The 25,828-nt window shown below is 30.2% G+C and overlaps 1 protein-coding gene across 2 annotated transcripts; it reads right to left on the bottom strand.

Moving 5' to 3' along the window:
• Positions 1-11,276: 11,276 nt before the first annotated feature.
• On the bottom strand, positions 11,277-15,507 carry LOC124940635 (F-box protein At3g07870-like). 2 transcript variants are annotated; one of them, XM_047481158.1, is made up of 2 exons: positions 14,374-15,507; positions 11,277-11,477 (listed from the first exon to the last, which is right to left on the bottom strand). In XM_047481158.1, the coding sequence occupies exons 1-2, from the start codon at positions 15,477-15,479 to the stop codon at positions 11,453-11,455; spliced, it is 1,131 nt and encodes a 376-aa protein (XP_047337114.1). In that variant the 5' UTR covers positions 15,480-15,507; the 3' UTR covers positions 11,277-11,452. The 2 variants fall into 2 exon arrangements, with proteins under 2 accessions (XP_047337114.1, XP_047337115.1); XM_047481159.1 differs by lacking the exon at positions 11,277-11,477 and adding an exon at positions 13,388-13,518.
• Positions 15,508-25,828: the final 10,321 nt, after the last annotated feature.

The raw sequence follows: 25,828 nt of genomic DNA, 5'->3' as shown, positions 1-25,828 counted from the left end.
GTTTGATTGAGGTTTGATTTTGGTTTGATTTAGATTAGAAGTTGTTTAATTTAGGGTTTTGTTTTGATTTTGGTTTGATTGAGGTTTTTATTGTAGTTTGTTTTTGGTTATATTGAGTTTGATTTATGTATAATATGTTATATATTGAGTTTAATTATATTTATTGTTATTAGGTTTCATCCACCGTCTATTGAAGATCGTCGAGCTTCCTCCACCTTCAGCCGCCTCCTCCACCATCGCCGCGCCTCTCCACTGTCGCCGCCGGCTCAACTGCTAAATAAGGTAAGTTTTAAATGTTTTTAATAATATTAGAATTATATTATTATGTTGTTAGGATTATATTGGATTTTAGTTATGAATTGAATCATGTTGATTATGTTGAATTAGATTTGATTAGGTTAGATTTGGTTTATGTATGAATGAATTAGATTTTAGGTTAGAATTGAATTGTTTGGATTATATTGGATTTTAGGTATGAATTGAATTGTTTGAATTATGTATGATTGAAATAATGTTGGATTAGAATTGCATTGTTTTGATTAGATTGGATTTTAGGTATGAATTATGTATGATTGAAATAGTGTTGGATTAGATTTGATTTTAGGTTAGATTTATTGTAAGATAAATGGAAGTCTAATTATGTAAATAATAATGCGGGTTGTTTTCCATTTTATTAGAAATATGGAAGTACCCGATAAAAATTGGATGACCTTACATCGAGATCATCCAGATTACGAGGAAAGTGTTGACAAATTCCTCGAGTTTGCTGTTAGGAGTACATCCCAAAAATCGTGAAATGTCTTTGCGTGAAATGCTTGAACATGCCGTGTATGAAATAGACGAAGTTAAGACTCACCTCATCATTTATGGAATAAATGTTCATTATGAGTACTGGTATTTTCATTGAGAAAAAAGACGTACTACTCAAGTGGTTAATGACGATGTCGATGAAGATGCCGATGAAGATGCCGATGACTTCGATGATGATGATGATGATGACGATGATCAGTCTCCGATGCCGTGTCGGAATTCAACGATGCGAGACCGGAGATGAATAATACAGTTAATGAAGAGGTCAATGAATAACCTTATATGCACGAATTTATAAGCGATATGTTCTCCAACGTTAATGATGTCTCGAACAACCATGAACCAGTCGAAGATGCGCATAGATTTTATAAATTGTTTGATGATTGCAAACGGCCATTGTATGAAGGTGCTCGAATCACGAAATCATCAGCACTACTGAAACTACTTCACATAAAAAATGTATGTCAATGGACAAATTCTTCGTTCGATATGTTGCTGCGTCTGCTTAAAGACTACATATTACCGATTGACGCTCAATTGCCAAACTCATACTACGAAAGTAAAAAATTCATTACTGATATCGGGCTTAAATATGACAAGATAGACGCATGTAAGAACAACTGTATGCTATTTTGGAAGGACGACAAAAATGAAGATTCTTGCATAGTTTGCGGTCTTTCAAGATGGAAAGTCGACCAAACAAGTGGGGCAGTTCGAGAGAAGCAAAATGAGAAATTTATTCCAAAAAAGATGTTGAGATATTTCCCTTTAATACCAAGACTGTAAAGACTATACATGTCCTCAAAAACGGCTCCAATGATGAGATGACATAAAGAAGGAAGAGTTGATAGTGATACGTTGAGACATCCCGTTGATTTCTTAACTTGGAAAACGTTGATGAAAATTATAAAGATTTTGCGTCAGAATCTCGAAACGTAAGACTGGGTTTATCAAGCGATGGGTTTCAACCATTTGCAAATGGGAAAAAATCATACAGTGTTTGGCCGGTTATTCTCGTTCCTTATAATGTGTCACCCACTACTTGCATGGATTCTAGCAATTTTATTTTATCTATGTTAATTCCAGGTCCAAAGAGTCTGGTAGATGCAATTGACATATTTCTACATCCATTGATCGACGAGTTGACTGAACTGTGGCAAACTGGTGTGAGAACGTTTGATGCACACACCTCGCAATACTTTAACATGCCAGCGGCGTTGTTGTGGACCATTAACGACTTTCCCGCATACGCGAATTTATCAGGCTGGAGTACGAAAGGTAAATTCGTTTGTCCTTGTTGTAACAACGATACGGTATCTCTTCGATTGGTTCATGGTTCCAAACAATGTTACATGGGTCATAGACGCTTCCTTCCACTAAAGAACAAATACATAAGGGATAAAGAGTCGTTTGATGGTCGAACTGATTATAGAGAGCCCCTTAGATTGTTAACGGGACAAGAAAGTTACGAGCAAGCACGAGACCTAGAAGACATAATTCTTAGTACGGATCTGAGCAAGAAAACCAAGATATATCATGAAACGCAGGGAGACAATTGGAACAAACTTAGCATTTTCTTCCGTTTGCCTTATTGGAAATCACTATTATTGAGACATAATTTGGATGTGATGCATATTGAGAAAAATATTTGTGATAGCGTGTTGGGAACAATAATGAATGTGAAAGAGAAGACTAAGGATGGTCCTAAAGTCCGTAAAGACTTACAACTCTTAGGCATAAAATCATGGTTACATCCTATAAATGATGAAGGAGTGGTTCATTATCCAGAAGCGCCTTTCACTTTGACATCCGAAAATAAAAAACGTCTTTGTAAATTCTTGAAAGATTTCAAGTTGCCTGATGGTTTTTGCTCAAATATCGGCGGTTGTGTAAATTTGGAAGAGAAAAAGATTTCGAGATTAAAGAGTCATGATTGTCACATTTTGTTGGAATATCTTATTTCTTTAGCAACCCGTGGATTACTTCCAGATAATGTGTATGATGCGTTAGCAAATTTGTCTCGGTTCTTTCGGTTGATGTGCTTCAAAAAGTTGATTCAAGAGGACCTCGAACAATTGTACATGAATATTACATTGACACTTTGCAAATTTGAAATGATTTTTCCGCCGTCAATCTTCGACATCATGATGCATCTCCCGGTTCACTTGTCATTTGAGGCTTTGCTTGGGGGACCTGTTCAGTATCGATGAATGTATCCGTTTGAACATTACATGGGTACAATGAAAAGATATTTGCGGAATAATAACCACCCCGAATCCTTTATAAGCGAGAGCTATCTTGTGAATGAGAGTATTAGTTTATGTGCCAGGTATATGGAGGAAGAAGAGCAAGAAAATGCACAAGCTGAAATCTCGGGCATTTCAATATTTTCATTGTTGGAAGACCTATCTAACGGAAAAATATACAACTTGGATTATATCGATCGAGTGACAGCTCATTCTTACATTTTGAAAAATTGCCCCGAAGTAGAACCTTTTTACATATAAGATTCTATGTTGCTGTTACTAATTAGCATTAAAGAGTATGCTATTTAATATTCGATCTATTTGTAGAGATTTTATACAGTATTGCAATAACAAAGAGTCCCGTGGAGAAACGTTTGCCGTCTATTTCAAGCATCGAGTGAGTAAATTATAAACCATATATCCTAACTCTTTTTATTCATTTAAACAACTTCATTTCGGGTATATATATAGGTCGCCCAATTAGCAGAATTTAACGACATATCAAGAGACCTCAAGATCTTAGGAGAAGGTCCAAATATATACTCGTCTATGTATGTTTGGTGTAAAGTAAACGGATACAAATTATGTACAGAAAAACACGACGAAGGTTTGACCACTCAAAATAGTGGGGTGGTTGTTGAGGGGTACAACGGGTCTGAAACTATGTCATACTACGGAGTTTTAACGGATATAATCGAAGTACAATATTTTTCTCACAAACGATTTGTTTTATTCAAGTGTAAGTGGTTTGATACACAGTCGGGGGAACTAGGAGTGAAAGTGGATAAATATGGCTTCGTAAGTGTAAATGTAAACTGAATTTTGAAAACCCAAAGTCAAGACCCGTATATATTGGCGAGTCAAGCAAAACAAGTATTCTACGCCCCTGATATGTCAGCCCGACCCGGTTGGAAGATTGTGACAAAAATAAAACCGCGGTTTACAAACATATAGTTCAAATTAATTAATTAGGTAGATTTATGTTTTTTACATTATATTCGTTCTTATTACTACTTTATTTCAATTATTCCCTCATTTATTAATGATATGCATTAAAAATGTCTAAAGGTAGTAAAGAACCTTGGTGGAGTATGAGGAAAATACCCAGCAAATTGTTAAAGCCATACCAGAACTTACTTACCCAATTAGAAAACTTAAGGCTCCGAGAATCGTCTTCTAGAGACGAACCACCTATTGATATGGTCCCGATAGTTACTGCTCCCCCAGCAGACGAGGATGTTGAGGCTATTGAGGCCGAAGAGTTTGTAGAGAGTACGTTTGCTGATATGGTGGATGACGATGAGGCTGAAAACGAGGGTCTCAAGGAGCCTCACGAGGAGAATGACGAGGAGGAGCACTGTTCCACTCCCGACCCATCATCGACAGGTAACTTGTTTACAAATTAGTTATTGTTTGAATTGATTCACATATCTAATTATGAACTTGATAATTTTGAAGAATCTTCTGCCCACAAGAGACGGGGAAGAACAAGAATATTGCGATGTCCAAGAGGGTAGCGGGGACAATGATTCCTCTTACTTTTAGAGAGGTAGATGGGAGGTCAGGCGGTGCTGACGTGGGAAGAACACGGTGGTCTAGACATGTGGGGTCGATTATCCGGGACCCCGCAACCGTCTCACACCGTCTTCTAAAATGGAAGGCATTAAGTGCGGACCAATTGGATTCACTTTGGACTGCTATCAAGGTAATAATTATTACTTAATTATACATTATTCATTAAATAATTATTTTTAACATTTGAATGTTTTTTTTTAGGATTCGTTCGAAGCTACTAATGGTTCTATTGATTCATTTCGAAAGACCGGATTGGGACATGCCAAGAAGATATGGGATAGATGGCGGTCGAATTTGAACAAGGCATATATCCCGCATCCACAAAGGAGACGAGGCGGCGGTACTGGCTAATCTTCCACCAGACTACGATCGAGATGATTGGGAGTTTGTGTGTCGCAATCATTTCTTCACGGAAAAATTTAAGGTACGGTTTCATAATTCAAATAAAAGTTGATGTTAATTCATCTAACTTCATTTTTTATTTCAAATACAGCAAAACAGTCGTACAAATATAATTAACAGGAAGAAGCTAAAATTCCCACATCATACGGGAAGTAGACCGTTTGCACAAATTAAAGAAGAGTTGGTAAGTACATTATTTGTAATAACTTAATCTAAAGATTGTTATTAATTATATAAATCATTTATTTCAACAGGCGATTAAAATGGAACGGGCACCGTCTGTCATTGAAGTATTCAAGAGGACCCGTACCCCAAAACTGACAAAAGAAAACCAAACACCCGTCCCAGACGAACACGTGCAAGAGAAAATTGTAAGAGAATTGAATATGCCTAGTTTTTTTATTATAGAAATGATACTTTATTTCAATTGTGCAGGTTGAGATGGAGGAGGTTCTTAGTAACGAACCTGGAATATCTGATTTTGAATTGAAGGAGAGGGTGTTCGGATAACAAAAACACGGGGGAGTGTTCGGAATAAGATCAGGCGTCCGGTCCACACACTTTCGTGAGGATCGTCGAAGTGGAAACAATTCACAACGAAACAATGAGCGATTGTATGAAGAGAATCAAATATTGGCGCTCAAACTAGAGGAATTGGAGAAGAGGGACAAAGAAAGAATGTGCATAATCAATGAAATGCAAGCGGAAAAAGAAGAAACAAATGCAAGAATGAAGAGGGAGAAGTTAGAAATGAATGCAAGAATGGAGAGCGTCGAATTGTTTATGAGGCAATATCAACAACCACCTCCTCCCCCCACGAGCTAATTCTAGTACGTTTTGATATGTTGTTTCGATTGAAAACGTGTTTTGATTAGTAGTTGTTTCGATTTGAATTTATAATAGATTTTTCGGATGATTAGTTTGGTTGTGAATTTTGTAATGATAATGATCATTTAATGTATGTGTCATTTCTTTTATTATTGATATATTAGTTTGGCTGAACAGGTTTTGGTTGCGAGCAAAATAATCGGCATATTTTTAAAATTTTACAGGAAAAAACCGAAAGTAATATTGAAATCTTTCGGTTTTTCTTCAAATGGAAAAACCGAGAGTTATATGAAAACTTTCGGTTTTTTCCATTTGAAGAAAACCGAGAGTTAATTAGAAAACTTTCGGTTTTTCCTGTAGGAGTATAACCAAAAGTTTTCTAATTAACTCTCGGTTTTTCCATTTGAGGAGTAAAACCGAAAGTTGATTAGAAAACTTTCGGTTTTTCCTGTATGAGTAAAACCGAGAGTTTTCTAATTAACTCTCGGTTTTCCATTTAAAGAAACTCGAGAGTTAATTGAAAAACCTTCGGTTTTTCCCTTAGGAGTAAAACCGAGAGTTATTTGTAAAACTTTCGGTTTTTCTCTCTATGGAAAAACCGAAAGTTTTTCAATTAACTTTCGGTTTTACTCTAGGGTATCTAAACCGAAAACTCTACGATATCTCTCGGTAAACGCCCAATTGTTTTTAACGAAAGAGTTAATACCGAGGGATGGAGAGAGTTACCAAAACTTTTGGTAATGTGTCTATACCAAAAGTTATAGGGTCAAAACCGAGAGTTTTTACAATCGTTTTTGACCCTTTTTTCACCGGTATATATATATATATATATATTGGTGTTCTTCCGCTCAACCATGCCTAATATAGATTCGCTCCAGCCTATCAAGATAGATTTAAGTCATTCCTTTCATTCATGTTCAATAGAAGCATGTTATTATAAATGTGAGAAGTTGAATAAGTACCTTAATTAATTATGATTCTTTGTTTTCGAAAGCTCATTTCATACCTTAACTCATATGCAACTGGATTATGCTTTACCCTTCCATACACAAACCACACCCTACCTAATCAAGCATAAATAATCCATTATACATTAATCTTAAATCCAATGAATTTGGTAACAACATATCATATTTGACACAATAATTTCCGTGTGATTATATTATGTAAATTTTTATAGGGATTTTCTAACTCGTCGCTTTGTCATCAAGTTAGTTGGGATAAAATTAAATGTTTTAAAGATCAAGGAGGTCTAGATATTCGAGATTTTATATCTTTTAATAAAGTTCTTCTATCAAAATGGTGTAGTAGATTTTCAATGAAGTCGAATATTCTCTGGGCATCGATAATAAGATATAAGTATGGTAATTATTGGTCTGGTTGGTTCACCAAAATGTCTAATTATCCACTAAGGTGTAGCATTTGGAGGGGAATTTATCCTATGTGAAAAAAATTTCGTGAGCAGTCTAGTTTCATTATGAGGGATCATTCTTCGTAAGATTTTGGGACATAATTTGGTGTAGTGTCAAAAGTCTAGCTACAACATATCATAGCTTGCTTCCATTGCAATATGTAGAAATGCCACAATTAAGGACATGTTTGAACAAGTGTCACTGTCTGAACAAGACATTATGTATTGAAAAGATATGAATAGTTTTCATGTGGGGACAATGCTACAAGTTATTCACTAAGATGATTCCATATAATTTATATTGGGGAAATTTTTGGGAGTCAAAGATTCCATCCAAGAACTCGTTCTTTGGATGGAGCATTATTTATGGTGGAATTATAACATGTGATATGCATGAAAAAAAATTGTTTTATGACTAGTCGTATGTGTCAAAAAGAGGTTGAATCGACAACTCAGTTACTATTATTATGATGCTTTTTGAGAATCATTTAGGAAAGTCAGTAGAGTATCAGGGAGTTAATCGTTCTTCTTAGAGATTTACGAGTTCGATAACTTATTAAATATTGTTTTTTCTTGTTTTTATGTCATGTTTTTTGTTGTGCTTAGACGATTTTTTTCATTTTTAGTTTACATGATTTAAAAAAAAAAACATAATCAAGATATCATCGTTGAATTATCACTTAGTTGTGCATCACCTCACCTAAACTTGAACCAACTACATCTAGTGTCCCATACATCTCAATATTCACACCAAAGTGGTGCAACATAAACCTAATTATACAAAGTAATTCCAGATATAATTATCTCTTCTTTTACACAATCAATTACACAATCAATTGATTGATACCAGATATAAAGAGTGCTGTAGAATTTGGAGGATTTCTTTCACATCGGTAACTAGAGCAAATAAATCATGAATTATTGGCCTAGTTTGATTTATCGTTTATAAGTCGTGTTACGTAATAAGCTGCTACACTAACTTTGCGTAATAAGCTCATGCAAAAAATTATAATCAAATATATTTTTGCGTTTAAACTAAATTTTTTCTCTACATTTCTCCTCATAGTTTAAGATTATAATCTTAGCATTTTTCTCTTTAATCATTTTTAAATATTTTTTATTCATTTCTCTTATATATTTCATTCAATTCTAATTATTTTATTCATTCTCTCTCCCCTATTTAATCTCTTTTTAATTATTTTATTCATTATCTCTTATCTATTCCATATATTTATAACATTTTTATATATTTATATAAATTTATTATAATAAAAAACACACTTTAAAATATATTAGTATTTATTATTTATAATATGTGTATCTTAATATATTAAATAATTAAGCAAAATATAAAATATAAGTATACTATGGTTTTTTTTTTATTTATAACTAATTTCAAAAATCAATCTAATCTTAATTAATTATTTAAATACCTATTACAATTGAAATGAATCCACTGATATCAAAATAAATGATAATAAGAAAAGGGTGAAAGAATCCAAAAATGAATTTACCATTTAAATATTGGTTTTGAGGGTTAAAATGTGACAAATGTATATAATAATAATAAATTGCTTTCTTTATTCATATCATTTATTCTAGAATATATTATTTTTTAATTTATGTCAAATATTAATATTTAAAATTATATATTAATAAAAATTTATAAAAATTAATATATTAATATAATTTATTTTAAAATATATACTATTTCTAATTTAAATCATTTATTAATATTTAAAATTAAATTAATAAATATATATAACATTATATATATATATAATATTAATAATTAAATAATATTATAAATATAAAAAAATAAATAAATTAAGTATACAAGTTGAATCAAACGTATCCAAATTTAATTATTAAATAAACTAATATCCTGTCAGACGAATAAACCTAAGAATATGAGCTGAATCATACTATCCCATTTCCCTTGAACTAAATTTATGAGAATTTATCCAATAATAAAATAATAAAGTAGTTATTAATTTAATTAAAACAATGTGTTGTATAGTGGGTTGTCAGTTTTTATAATTAATAGAGAACAACACAGGTACAAATTACTGGTCAAAAAACGTAAACTGATGCAACTAGAATGTAGACTGAAACTTTTTTTTTATAGCTATTCTTAAATTTTTTATTATTAATAATGTGTTTTTTTATCATATTAATATTATAAAAAAAGTATTACTTGCTTATTTGGTGCAATACAAAAGCTATTATTTATTACAAAACTAGGGTACGTAAAGATTGGATAACGAAATTGATTTAAGGAGGTGAAAATATAATATTCATATATTTTAATATTATTTTTTTTTATAAAATTAAAAATAAAAATTATTAGATATTTTAGAAATAATATTAATAATAGAATATTATTTTTTATAAATAAAATAAATTAATAATAAAAAAATATTTTTTATTGTTATAAATAGTATAATCTCACACTTATTACTATCATTTCAAATTAAGGTTTTATATTGAATACAAATAATAAAATAATTTTATTTTAATAAATAATATTAACCATATAAACTATTCTAACTTTTATGAATATACCCAATAAATTTAATTTTTCATTAATGAATTAGTATCAGATTGATATGTGTCATGCGTCATGCGGCATGGTTTTATATATTGTCACCACATATTTATTAAATATTTCAGTTAATATATTTATTTTATCATATTATATGCATGTTTAATCAATTTATTAATATTTGTTAATATATTTCAATTTTATCCTATAATTATTAAATATTTAAAGAAAACATGTTTATTTTGTAATGACATGTATCTCTAATCAATTTATTATTATATTTTTATTTTGATTAATTTATCATAAGTTTAAAATTTGTAAAATATTAAGAATTTTATATTTATGAAATATTTTGTTTAATATATCACCAAAATTTATTTTAAGTAATTTTTTAAAATTAGTTATTGCATTTAAAATAATGATAATCCGGAAAGATAAATGATAAAATTAAAATAGTTTTTATATTTATTTAAATTTATAAAACATTTATTGAAAATTTTATTTTTTATTATTTTGTAACTTCGTATATATATATTTATTTATGCATCTTAAAAGATTTTTAAATAAACGTTAAAATTTCGATATTAAAATTAACTGTAATTCATTGTAATTAAAATTTTTAAAGCTTTAAATAAATTAATTTTTTTTAAGCTTGAAATAATAATTTGTTAGTAAGTAGCTAGGTTACTAGTTTCTATAATAATATTTATTTATTTGATAGTAAAAACTTTTTATTTTGTAAAAAGAAAATTTAATTAAACATATTTATTTTAATAAAAAAAATTATATTCAATTTATCTTAAAAATAAAATTTTATCTTATTCAATCAAAAATTTTATATTAAATATTATTCAAATTACTCTCAACTTTTAATTCATAATTTTAAAAAATCAATAAAATTTTGAATGTGATAATTATAAAATAATATTTTCAACTAAATTTAAAAATATTTCTTTTATAATATTTTTATATTAAATAAAATATATTTTTATATTTAATAATAATAAATTATTATTATTTTTTCTGAAATATAAATTTATTGAATAGTGTGTACATGATACAATCAGAAGGAGACTTAAAGATCTTTTAATAAATTAGATATTTTATGTTTTATAATTTAAAAAAGAATTTTTAATAAATCTTTTTATTTTTTCATAAAATTATTTATTTATTAATTTAAATAAATAAATATTATTTTATTTATTAAATTTTAATTTTAATTTTGAAAAACATTTTAATAGTTTATTCTAAAAAATATATTTTAATAATTTATTCTAAAATGTCTTAAATAACCCACTATTTTATCAAACAATATCCTTTTAAATCCCAAAAAAATCCTAGTCAAATTAAAATTTGATAAAATAATAATTTGAAAGTATTAAAGTTTATCCAACAATAATAATAGTATCACAAACCATACAAATAACTCTTCAAATCAATCAATCCATCATCACCAAATAGTATAAATAGATCTATAACCAAAAAAGTTGTAACATGTAAGCTAAACAAAGAGTTGCACAAGTTCAACAAAATTTTTTAAAAAAAAAAGATAAGAAAAAGAAAATTAAGCCCATGATGGAAAAATGTAGTACCATATTCCAGTGTACCTAGCAGTTGAAACTAATTAACTTGCCATCATACTTCATCTTCCACATTTTTGCTGCAAAAAAAAAATACTTCACTCATTATTGATGTTGAGAACAATCAACAATAATGGAAGATAAAGACTTAATGTAATTAAAAGATGAAAACATAGCACTGCATTGAAAGAAGAAGACAATATTAGGAGAAGATTATATTTGAAGTATTGTATCATTTATTCAAAATGATTTTGTTCTGTTAGTTTTGATGATGGAAGGAAGATTCAAACTATTTGACAAGAAGAACAAAAGTTTTTAACATGTTTTCAGTTTAAAGTAAGTGTGCACTAATAGTTAAGAATGAAGATTTGGGTTACAAGTTGATAAATCCATCAACAAATGAAATCTTCTATTTCAATAAGTTATCTTTTATTAAAAACTCTAATTGGGATTGAGAGAGGAAAGAAGTTGAAGACTTGAGATTACATTTATTTATTGATCTAATTAAATTCCAAGGTAGTGCATCTTGACATCCTATACAAGAAATAATTTATTGGTATAACAATAATTCATTAATCCAATTGCAGAGATTCTCCAACTTTTATATATTGTCACCACATATTTATTAAATATTTCAGTTAATATATTTATTTTATCATATTATATGCATGTTTAATCAATTTATTAATATTTGTTAATATATTTCAATTTTATCCTATAATTATTAAATATTTAAAGAAAACATGTTTATTTTGTAATGATATGTATCTCTAATCAATTTATCATTATATTTTTATTTTGATTAATTTATCATAAGTTTAAAATTTGTAAAATATTAGGAATTTTATATTTATGAAATATTTTGTTTAATATATCACCAAAATTTATTTTAAGTAATTTTTTAAAATTAGTTAATGCATTTAAAATAATGATAATCCGGAAAGATAAATGATAAAATTAAAATAGTTTTTATATTTATTTAAATTTATAAAACATTTGTTGAAAATTTTATTTTTTATTATTTTGTAACTTCGTATATATTTAACTGTAATTCATTGTAATTAATTTTTGTAAATCTTTAAATAAATTAATTTTTTTTAAGCTTGAAATAATAATTTGTTAGTAAGTAGCTAGGTTACTAGTTTCTATAATAATATTTATTTATTTGATAGTAAAAACTTTTTATTTTGTAAAAATAAAATTAATTAAACATATTTATTTTAATAAAAAAATTATATTCAATTTAATTTAAAAATAAAATTTTATCTTATTCAATCAAAATTTTTATATTAAATATTATTCAAATTACTCTCAACTTTTAATTCATAATTTTAAAAAATTATTAAAATTTTGAATGTGATAATTATAAAATAATATTTTCAACTAAATTTAAAAATATTTCTTTTATAATATTTTTATATTAAATAAAATATATTTTTATATTTAATAATAATAAATTATTATTATTTTTTCTGAAACATAAATTTATTGAATAGTGTGAATGTCTACATGATACAATCAGAAGGAGACTTAAAGATCTTTTAATAAAATAGATATTTTATGTTTTATAATTTTAAAAATAAATTTTAATAAATCTTTTTATTTTTTCATAAAATTATTTATTTATTTATTAATTTAAATAAATAAATATTATTTTATTTATTAAATTTTAATTTTAATTTTGAAAAATATTTTAATAGTTTATTCTAAAAAATATATTTTAATAATTTATTCTAAAATGTCTTAAATAACCCACTATTTTATCAAACAATATCCTTTTAAATCCCAAAAAAATCCTAGTCAAATTAAAATTTGATAAAATAATAATTTGAAAGTATTAAAGTTTATCCAACAATAATAATATCACAAACCAAACAAATAACTCTTCAAATCAATCAATCCATCATCACCAAATAGTATAAATAGTATAAGTAGATCTATAACCAAAAAAGTTGTAACATGTAATCTAAACAAAGAGTTTCACAAGTTCAACAAAATTAAAAGAAAAAGATAAGAAAAAGAAAATTAAGCCCATGATGGAAAAATGTAGTACCATATTCCAGTGTACCTAGCAGTTGACACTAATTAACTTGCCATTACACTTCATCTTCCACATTTTTGCTGCAAAAAAAAATACTTCACTCATTATTGATGTTGAGAACAATCAGCAATAATGGAAGATAAAGACATAATGTAATTAAAAGATGAAAACATAGCACTGCATTGAAAGAAGAAGACAATATTAGGAGAAGATTATATTTGAAGTATTGTATCATTTATTCAAAATGATTTTGTTCTGTTAGTTTTGATGATGGAAGGAAGATTCAAACTATTTGACAAGAAGAACAAAAGTTTTTAACATGTTTTCAGTTTAAAGTAAGTGTGCACTAATAGTTAAGAATGAAGATTTGGGTTACAAGTTGATAAATCCATCTACAAATGAAATCTTCTATTTCAATAAGTTATCTTTTATTAAAAACTCTAATTGGGATTGAGAGAGGAAAGAAGTTGAAGACTTGAGATTACATTTATTTATTGATCTAATTAAATTCCAAGGTAGTGCATCTTGACATCCTATACAAGAAATAATTTATTGGTATAACAATAATTCATTAATCCAATTGCAGAGATTCTCCAACTTTTACAAGTAATATTCAATTACATAGTGATATTTATAAATCGTAACTCAGATTGGATTTTTCTCTTGTAAGCTACAATCACTCAAAGAAATTTCATGCCAAGAATGCTGGTAAAAGTAATAAAAGACTTCAAGTGTAAAAAGCTTAAATTTGGAACTAGTGAACTTGCCAAAACAGGACACCTAAAAAAAGTTAAAATGGGGTAACCCCCCCCCCCCCCCCCCCAAATGATTGATTCAATATGATATTACCATATAATTTGATTCAATATGACAGGAGATTGAGATTCATAAAATACTATAATTAAACATGTGCATGAGAGAATAAATTAAATTACCTTTGAGTTGAATTTAGGAGATGGACCTCAACTCCTACTAGTAATTCCTTGAGGGGCAGCAAGATAGGAACATGAGAGAATGGTTTCAATTTACCATAAACAATCTTCTTCTCAATGAGGCTGTATGTAGCCGTATAATAACCAGCCATAAAAACCAATAACTCAGACTTATTATTGTTTATATACTTGCCAGGAAATGAAAAAGGAAGCTCATCTAAGCACCACGATTTGTCAACCCCAAACTCCTTCATAACCCATATGTGCGGGTTGTTTCCCGAATCAGTCAATACACTTATTCTCAACATACCTTGAAACGCGCCAAAGTTAACCACTGCCACAGTATCTCTGTACCGGGAGATGTCAAAAGGAGGGGGCAATAGTGTTGTTCCGAATGTTTCACTATCAAAATCGAAATAAATCATGAACTCATAACAATAGATAGATACATTCTCGTTCATAATCCAATATAAACGTCCATTAAGGAACATTGAAAAACACTCTGTAACCTCCTGTATTGGAGCATTTTCAACTCTCCTCCAAGAAGAAGAAGAAGGTGGTCCGATTGTGTAAATGTCGGTATGAAAACAGTTTTTACCAGTTGAATCACGAGACTTTGATACCTTTATAATCTTGTATTTATCGGAAATGGGACTATACCCAAATCCGACCATCAAAGAAACTGGGTCTTCACTTTCGATCACCACGGGATTCGGGATTAGAGTGAATTCCGAAGAGATGGGATTAAAGACGTAAAAGGGAAAGGAGGTACGCAGTGAGCGGAGACAGAGCAGACCGCGACATGAATTCACGATGATCATATCGTAATGTCGGTCGAAGCGGGGAGGGAGCAGGTGTGCTTGGTCGGCGTCGGAATCGAAGAGAATCATCTTTTTCGAAACGAAATGGTAGAGTAGGAGCTCAGGAGTGGATCTTGAGAGGTGTAAGGAGCGAAAATCGGGATCTGCAGAGATTAGATAGAGAAAGGATTTGCAGACGCTCCTGCACTGTATGAGGGATTTGATCGGAAGACGAGAAAGGATATCGGCGAGAATGTGGTTTGGTACTTGGTCGATTGAAGGAGAAGCGCCGCCCACCCCTTCGTCCATTTTCTCGGTCTTCTTAGGGTTTAGAGTCTGTTCTTCCATCTTTGCTAACTTAGCAAAATGCTTGAAACTCTTTTATAGGGAAATTTGAGGAGATGACCCACTAAATGGCTAATAACGGAGAATGTAGAGCTTAAAAAAAGGTTGGACCCTTTTATTGACTTTGAACGAAAATACCTTAGTTGTTGACGCAATTTTTTATTTTTTTATTTTTCAAAAAATTACTTATAAATTTTTTTTGGACGAAAATACCCCAGTTGCGTCACATAATCGCGAGACGAAAAAAATTGAAAAAAAAAATAAAATAAAAAAAATTCCGGTTGCGTCACGCCAGTGCTGTGCAAAAAAACCGGAAAACCGGTAACCCAACCGAACCGATAGTTAACCGGTTTCATTTTAACGGTTTATTGGTTAAGCGGTTCTAGCGGTTCGGTTAATCGGTTTTTTACCGGTTAAACGATTCGGTTTTCGGTTTCCTTATTTTTCTAACAGTTTAATTGGTAAACCGGTAATAATTTAATTATATATTTTTATATTTTATAATTTGTATTAGTTATTTTATAAATAATTTTTATAAAATAATTTTTAAAAAACATTATAATCTATATAAAATTTTACAAAAATAAATTAAAAATAAATTGAAATAAGTAAAATTGTTTTTAGGAATTATAAATTAACAAAATCAAAATAGTTAAGCAAATTAAAATTTGATGTCTTCAAAGTTAAACATTCACTTTATGTTTTAACTTTCTCTCCAACATGTTCAATACAGAAACATCTAAAATCAAAGTTATAAATTATAATTTACCAATTTTACTTCTCGTTCTATCGGTTGAGAAGAGGATTCTATCATATTCTCTTATACTTGGTTGGTCAAAGACTAATCGACATAATAGATTTAAATTTTCTCTAGAAACATATAAAACCTAACCGAATAACTATAAAATATATTATATTGTTATAATAAAATTATATATTATAACATATTCCTAAATATATCAATAAAATATATTATTATAATATTATATATTTATATTATATTATAATAATATAATATATTATAATAGAGACAAAAAAAAAGATGGAGAATAGTATAATAGGAAAGTGCAAACAATAATTTTAAAAAATATATTTTATAAATTTATTACTTAATTTAAAAAAATTGAATTATCGGTTCCTAGTTAAACCCGGTTAACCGGCCAGAACCGACCAAAACCGGTAGAACCAGAACCGGTAAAACCGATACCATTAACGGTCGGTTAAGCGGTTTGTAAAATAAAAGCCAAAACCGGAACCGTTTAACTGGTTAACCGGTTAACCGGACGGTTGAACACCCCTACGTCACGCAACTAGAGTTGCGTTACGCAAGGGTATAATTGTCATTAAAAAAGAGGGTCACCAGCGCTATTTAAATTATGCGCTCACACTATCCTCATTTAGGCCTATCAGTGGGGTCATTTTCTCAAATTTCCCCTTTTATAAGCCAATATCCAACTCCTAACATTTGTTAAACACATTCAATTTATACCAACAAACCGTTTTTATTGGGAAATTTGAGCAAATGACTCTAGTAAAGGCCTTAAATGTAGATAATTCCCTAATAATTTTAATTGGACCATTTTTTTGACGAAAATACTTCTATCACATAACCGCGATGGGCCTATGAGAATAGGTTTTTTTTATATAAATACTCAAATATTTTTCATTTCGTTATTTTCCTTTATCTCTCGCGACGGCACGGCGGCGGAACCCAAACGAACACATCATACAGGTCGATGACGAAAACCCGTTCTAGTATCCGGTGATTGAATCGATTTATGTTCTTATTTTAATTATGTTCATCTTCAAAACCTAAACTATGAGGTTGTTCTTATTGTTCATATTGTTGTTCATCTTGTCAATGATGATGTTTGCAGATGATGATGCTTTGATTCGATTCCTTTTCAGAGAAGATTCATTTGATTCTCGCGATTAAGCTTCTCGCGAAACGCCTTCCTTTTTTGCGACGCGTTGCGAAGGGACATCCCTTAGTTAAGGGCCTTCCCTTTTCGCGAATGACCTCTCCTTTTCGCGAAGGGCCTTCCCTTTTGATAATGTACCCACATACATAGAACTTTGAAGTTCATCCATAGTCATCAATTCAGTGTTTCTTGTTTCCTTAATTGATAGTACGATATACGTGAATCTTTCTTTGAGAGTTCTATGTATCTTCTCCACAACTCTAGTGTATGTCATTATTTCTCCATTTCTTCTTATTTGATTAGCAACAGACGTAATTGTTCCAAAATATTCCTTAAAAGTCTCTCATTTCTTTATCTCAAGAACTTCAAATTTTCTTTGCAGTGTGTTCAATATACTTTTTACTTGTGCATTACTTCCAAACTTAGACCTTCTCCTATCAAAGCCCTAGCTGTTTTCAAATCATTACAAGGCGACAACTACACTTCAGTTGCCTCTATTTTCGTTCAATTAGCTGGTCTATATTACAGAACAGGCAAGCTTCAAGAATCCAGAACCTAATAGGAAAACACATCAAGAATATATGCAAAAAAAAAGTGCATATCAGCTGCTATCTATAAATTTTTTAATGAAATTGGTGAGGGTATGAAGATATTTCAGAAGGCAATGAAGTTGTTAGAGGATAAACCAGGGCAACAAGTAACAATTGCTGGTATGCAAGCAAGAATGGGTGTTATGTTTTATGTTGTTGGACCTGGACGTTATGAAGAAGCATGGAGCTATTTCTCAAGTTCTGTAATGAAACTTAGAACAAATGGAGAAAGGTAATCTGCATTTTTTTTGAGTTTTACTTAATCAGATGGGTGTGACCTGTTGTACAGCTATTCAAGATAGATGAAGTTGTTGAAGTGTTTGAAAATGCAGGATAAATACTGTAGCAGGAATGTGGAACTTGCGATTAAGATACAATTGGATTGTATAGTAACCTTGCTGCCACTTATGATGCTATGGGAAGGTAACAATAGTTTTATGCCTTAACCTGTTTGATGTGGGTTATTTGAAATTAATGGATATCTCATCAATCACATTTATCTTTTAATTGTGTGGTTAACATAATAGATGAAATAGTTGAGATACTGGAAATTGCAGTGAAGCTAAGAGAAGAGAAGTTGGGAACATATAATCCCGAATTGAACAATGAGAAGAAGAGATTAAAGAAACCCAAATGTCTTGGCAAACTTATGGATCCAAAAGAGAGGAAGGCAAAGAAAGAGTCCGCTTTTGGTTTCAGGAATTGAAAAGATTCGATGTAAACATGTGTAGATATATTATTCAATTAATCAATGCAATGATTTGAGTTTGTTTTCTATTGTGATCATGGAGAAGATGTTTTAATTGTTTTCCATTGCTATCTGAAAGGGTTCAATATAATGGTCTACTTTTAAATTTTGTCTTAATCTAAATTGGGTTGTTTCAAAACATGCTAAATATCAATTGAATCTCTTTTTTTTATAGTAAAAAAAATCTATATGGAAAATATTAATATGGGTGGTGTGGTCTCAGTTTGGTAAGAGCTGTTCTAAATCATTATGAACTTAACTAATGTAAGCTGGCCTAGGAACACACTTGTGAATAAAACATTTTGTTGGTACTATGATTATGTTGGTTGGAATATTTCAGAAATTATCCATTATGAATGTTGCTTTAATCATGAATAATTCATTATATCTTCTTGTGTTTGGTCAAATCATAAATGGGTAAGAATGATGGGTTATCTTTAATTTAGTGTCTTCAAATGCATCAAACAAAATTTAAATGCTAATGTTTATGTTTGGGAATGATAATACGATTGTTTTGTATACAAAGTAACTATGATGACTTCTCAAACCTCCAAAGCTTTGTAATGGTTCAATACATTAGATTGCATTGACATTTCAATCATTGACAACAAGAAGAAAATAATATCAATATTCTATAAATTATTTACATAGTTCCACAACATATGAAAATGCACCTTCATCATCCCTTAGAAAACAAATTACATCAAGAGCTTTACCTTCGAAAGATTTTCGCATTTAAAAAAAAAAAAAGTAAAAACAAAGGGGAAATTTGAGCAAATGACCCTAATAAAGACCCTTCGTGAGAAGGGAAGTCTCTTTGCAAAAAGGGAAGGCCCTTCGCGAAAAGGGAAAGCCCTTCACGAAGAGATGTCCCTTCGCGACCTGTCGCGTAAAGGAGGTGCTTTGTGAGAAGCCCAATCGCGAGAATCAAATGAATCTTCCCTGAAACGGAACCGAATTAAAGCATCATCATCGACAAAATGAACAACCAATATGAACAAAATGAACAATAAGATGAATAATAAGATGAACAATAAGATAAACAATAAGAACAATCTCATGGTTTAGGGTTTGAAGATGAACATAATGGAAATAAGAACATAAATCGATTCAATCACCTGATATTAGAACGAGTTTTTTTCGTCGATCTATATGATGTGTTCGTTTAGGGTTCCGCCATCGTGCCGTCGCGTGATATAGAGAAGAGAGAGAAAAGAAAATAACGAAATGATTTTTTTTTTGAGTATTTATATAAAGACCCTATTCTCTTCGCGTTACGAGAAGGCCCATCGCATTACGTGATAGGGGTATTTTCGTCAAAAAAATAATAAAATAGTCACCAATGCAATTAAAATTATGGGGTGACCAACGACGCATTTAAAACTTTTATTAGGGTCATTTGCTCAAATTTCCTGCTTTACATACATGCCAAAATTACTACTAAGCAAAAATAGTAAAAATAAAATAAAAATTGAAACTATACATGAGAAATTATTGTAATGGGTTTTTCAAAGCAAAACCAAATAAATGATTGAGACCAAGCATACTGAAAAAGAATATATTTGACGACGATGACCTGAGTCCAATTTGGATAACGACAACTAACAATATTTGTTCATTTATATGTGATTAATATTTATGGGCAAAACGAAGTTTTTCGACATAGAGAAAGTCGTCAAACAAACTAACAATATCTATATATAAATTATATAATATATAATAAAATATTAAATTATATATTATATTATATAATAAAATAAATAAAATATTATATATAATAAATAATAAAATATATAATAAAAGATATAATAAAAAATGAATTCGATTTTCGGTTTGGTTTCGAGTTGAAACCCAACTTGAAAACCAATTTGAAAACCGTATTTGAATTCGAATTGGTTTAAAATTCGATTTGAAAACCAAAAATGAAATTCAAATTTGGTGAATTCAAATTCGGTCGGATATTCATTTCAGACAATTCTAATTCGGAAAAGAAATGCGCTAACAATACTTTATATACAAACATAATGTATAAAATTTCATTGACACTAGGGATAGGAAAAATTATCGATATTATAGAAATATCGAAATATCATACTCTAATATATCGAAAATATTGATTTTTTTATACTAGAAAATGTAATGCATGGTACTGATGCCGAAATATTGGTACGGTAAATGTATGAGGTTTTCAAAATTTTGGTATATTAAGATATACCAAAATAATATTTATAAATTAAAAAAAATATATTATATACTATTTATATGAAAATAAATAGATTTCATATTAATTTAATTATAGAATCATAATTTTTGAAAATCAAATCAAAATATAATTCTATTGTAATATAGTTTAATATATGCTAACTCTAGACATTCAAAATAGACCTAATGGAGTCTAATATTTTGTGAAGTTCATCTCAAATACAAAATATGATTAGTAAGAGAGTAAAAACAATTTCAAACCAAAACTTAATATAACTCTAGACAGAGTAAGAGTATATATTGGGAATACTAAGAAAAGAAGATAAGAGAGTTGGTTGATGGAAGAATACAACCAATCGGGGTATGCATGTACTGTCAAGTTGAGATTCCAGACGTTTCTAGAAGTACCATTGGGTTGAAAAAACACTTATTAAAAATGTGTAAGATAAGTCCACTATATGAAACAAGTAGATGTGATAAAAGTCAAACTATATTGACGACCGACGATGGGGCAAGAAAGTGCTTTGGTTTCACATACTTTTACTAAAAAATGTGTGAAATAAAATTGATCGAGTATGTGATCCTCGATGAAGTGTCATTGAAGTGTCATTTAAAGTTGTTGAAAGAAAGAGGTTTATGAGCTTATTATATAAAGCACAAGCGAGGTTCAAGATTTTTGGTCGAAAAAAGTTACAGGTATGGTTTTTAATTTATTCTTAATCGAGAAAACTAAAATTCAATGTGTGATTAATGATCAAAGGGTGAGTATCACAACTAAGAATGAGAAAAATTACCGATATTATAAGTATATCGAAAATATTGTACCGTAATATATCGACAATATCGATTTTTGATATACCGAAAAAATGTAAGGTATGGTACCGATACCGAAATTATTGGTACGGTAAAGATACGAGATTTTCAAAATTTTAATATATCGAGATATACCAAAATACCGAAATAATATTTATAAATTAAAAATATATATTATATACTACTTATAATAAAATAAATAGATTTAATATTAATTTAATTATAGAATCATAATTTTTGAAAATCAAATAAAAATATAATAATATTGTAATATAATTCAATATATGCAATCTCTAGACATTATATTTTGCAAGATATAAAATTAATTTTAGTTCACTCTAAAGTGTTTGATTTTTTTTTTTTCTTTCAAAATAGACTTAATGGAGTTCAATATGTTGTTAAGTTCATCTCAAATACAAAATACTACTCGTAAGAGAGTAAGAAAATTTTCAAAACCAAACTTATAACTCCTAAATAGAGTAAGAGTATATTTTGGGAACACTATGAAAAAAAGACAAGCGAGTTGGCTGATGGAAGAATACAACCAATCAGGGTATGCAAGTACTATCAATTGATATTCCATTCATTTCTAGAAGTACCATTCAGTTGAAAATCACTTATTAAAAAGGTATAAGTTGAGTCCACTCTATAAAATAAGTATATGTGATAAAAGTCAAACTATATTGACGATAGGGCAAGAAAGTGCTTTGGTTCCACATAATTTTACTAGAAAAGGTGTGAAATAAAATAGACCAAGTATATGATCATCGATTAAGTATCATTTAAAGCTATCGAAGAAAGGAGTTTGTGAGCTTATTACACAAATCACAACCGAGTTTTGAAGATTCCTAGTCGAAAAAAAGTTGCAGGCATGGTTTTTAATGTAATCTTAGTTGAGAAAGTTAAGATTCAAATTGTGATTAATGACTAAAGGGTAAGTATCACATTTAATACTTGACGTCCATTCAAAACATAAATTACATGGTAATTACAACTCATTTTCTAGATAGTGATTATATATTACACAATAGGATAATAAACTTTACAAAAATAACTAGTTATAATGGAGAAGAAATTGGCAAGCTGGTTGAAATTTGTTTGAGAGAGCGGGAATATAAAAAGTAATTACTAGTTATTTGGTATCTCCCACTCTTTTAAACAAAATTCAACCATCTTGCTAACATCTTCCCCAACATGACTAGTTATTTTTGTTAAGTTTATTATTCTTTCGTGTAATATCCAATCATTATCTAGAAAATGAGCTGTAATTACTATGTAATTTATGTTTTGAATGGACGTCCAAGTATTAATTGTGATACGTACCCATTGGTCATTAATCACGCTTTGAATCTTAGCTTTCTCAACTAAGAATAAATCAAAACCATACATGTTACTTTTTTTGACCAAGAATCTTGAACATCGGTTGTGCTTCATGCAACTTCGACAACTTTAAATGGTACTTCATCGAGAATCACATACTCAGTCAATTTTATTTCACACATTTTTTGGTTAAAAATATGTGAAACCAAAGTACTTTCTTGCCCCATTGTCTTGTTCGTTAATATATTTGACTTTTATCACATCTAAATTACAAATAACCCTTTTATTAAAAATATAAAATGATAATCTTATGTAGCCAAAATTATGTTTAATTTTGTAGCATGATTCAGGGTCATCGGATCAGCGCTTGATTTTCATTTATCGCCCAAGAGGACGCCACACATTCGAATATAAGGGAACACGTGCACGCCCGAGGCCACACTCGATCAACTATAGGGGCGTAAACCCCGTTAGTCTAATCTCTCAAGCACCAATGGAACGCTGACGGACCGCCAATGACGCGTTTTGACTAATCAAAACGACGACGTTTTGATCGTCTTCTTCGTGAACTCTAGAGGCCCGCGACTAGCAACGACAATATTATAAAAGCTCTAGCTCCTTCATTTCTCAACCTTATTCTCCCATCTTTCTCCCATGTGCTCACCTTATCCTCCCCTTCAATTCCCTTAGATCTAGAAATCAAACCCTAATCTCTAGCTAGGCTACCAAAGACGAACAAATAACTTAAGGGATAAGATTTTAGTGATCAAATTGAAGTTGAATTAAACTTCAATAACTGACCTAGTTAAGTATAAATACTCTTTAGGTCCTCCTTTTCCAAATCATCAAGCAAAATCCCAATCTATAGTGTACAGTCTCAATACCGCTCTCAACAAATACACCCACTTCCAAATCCATCATAACTTCATGATGGAGATGCAACAAAAATGGGACCTGGTGCACAGGGCCTTCATCTTACGTGATCGCCAAATCTGTCTCACCATCGAAGAATTCAAAGTATCATGATGATCGAAAACAAGACCATCATAAGGCTCAATCCCTACACGGAGTCCATGTCCCTCTAATGCCTAATCCACTAGGAATTCAGGTATAAGAAGACCACGAGAGATAAGATTCTAGCCAGAACATACCTAGATCTTCCATGTTGGTTAAACCTGGTCACTTAGACCGAAGAAATCCCACTAAACTTTAGTACATCTTTACTCACTATGACAATCATGATGGCCCACTTTCTCCTCGCCCCGACAACCATCCTCCATTCTCTAGAATACTAGAAGTAGCTTATCACCTCGGGGAGGAAATAATGATCCCGCTAGAGTCATCCTATCTAAAACATTGATAGGCCTAAATGAATCAAATTTTCACATGTTATCTTAACAAGAGAGGACCTTTAATCATGCTCTACATTTGGCTCTTGGAAAAAATGGAACGTATACCTCCTCCCTTCAGGGAAATGTGATGAGTGTTGCCCTCCAATGTCGATGCATTAGGTGTGCCAAATCGGAGATACTTGTCAATGACAACGATACCATACGTGAATTTCTACCATGGTACGGTATTAAGAAAATGGTCTACCTCATGGATGATCAACCCATAATCATGCTTATGGGTCTCGAATAGATCACTTCTTACTACACCAACGAGCTTTTTAAGCAATTCGGGCGAGACTGCATGCCTCCCTATCTTGACTACGTGATCACCATAGACAGGCCCATCGAACACAACAACTTTACAAACCACCTTGAACTGTGGAACGACGCTGTCAAGATGGGAATCCCAAAAGACATGAAAATTATATAGACCAGATCATGGATGAGTTCCGACATCAGCAAGAGGAAGAAGAGAGTGAAGGTTCTGTCCCCTTTATCTGCTGTAGTCGAACTAGCTCCCCCTGAAAAAGTGCTATAGTCTTACCACTATTTGTATAAACGACAAAAGTTAGAAAGCCTTGCACAATCAACTAGCAAACCTTAAACTCTAAAATTTTGAAATATGTAAAATTGGAAGTTCTTTTAAAGTAAGTATATAAAATCTTATGAGATGTTTACTCTAAGTCATGTTATTTGCATATGTATTTGCTCTTATTTTTAAAATTGCAATACTCCCATCTTCTACTATCGTAGTCATAAAAAATGTCCATGCTAACAGATGTCGAATTAGTCCCTTGGATTGATAACTTTCACGCTAACAAATGGAACTATGAAGCTTATGGCATCATCCCCATCATGAGATTCATAAAATTCAAAGTAAACTCTACATTCATGATAAAAATGCAGAAAATGTGGAACCCTTTTAAACGAGCTTACTTCCTCGATCAAAGATCTATGTTTCCAACCATAGAAATATTATAAGCTATTCTAATGATGGATAACTAAAATATTCTGCATTTAAGGTCGTTCATTGACTTAATGTCCATTGGAAAAGTCTTACAAGAGGAGTACGGATACTCTAAAGTTAAATCCGATACTATCATCACAAGCACGTACATCAACTTCTAAGCTTGGGCCAAAATGGAAATAAAAGATAAAGAGATCCCTATGAGATCATGATTATCTATGATAACAATGTCAGACTTACTAGCTCACTTCTTCCTCGTACCAACAAATGATAAGCCTTCCTCAAGAATCATTGAAGTGGCACACTAAATGTGAAGATGTAATAAAAATCCTTCTAGTATTATTCTAGTAGAGACACTAA

Source organism: Impatiens glandulifera, chromosome 5 (assembly GCF_907164915.1).
Source record: "Impatiens glandulifera chromosome 5, dImpGla2.1, whole genome shotgun sequence".
Classification (NCBI taxonomy): domain Eukaryota; kingdom Viridiplantae; phylum Streptophyta; class Magnoliopsida; order Ericales; family Balsaminaceae; genus Impatiens; species Impatiens glandulifera.
The sequence above is the reverse complement of the archived record's forward strand: the minus strand, read 5'-3'. Positions and strand labels throughout refer to the sequence as shown.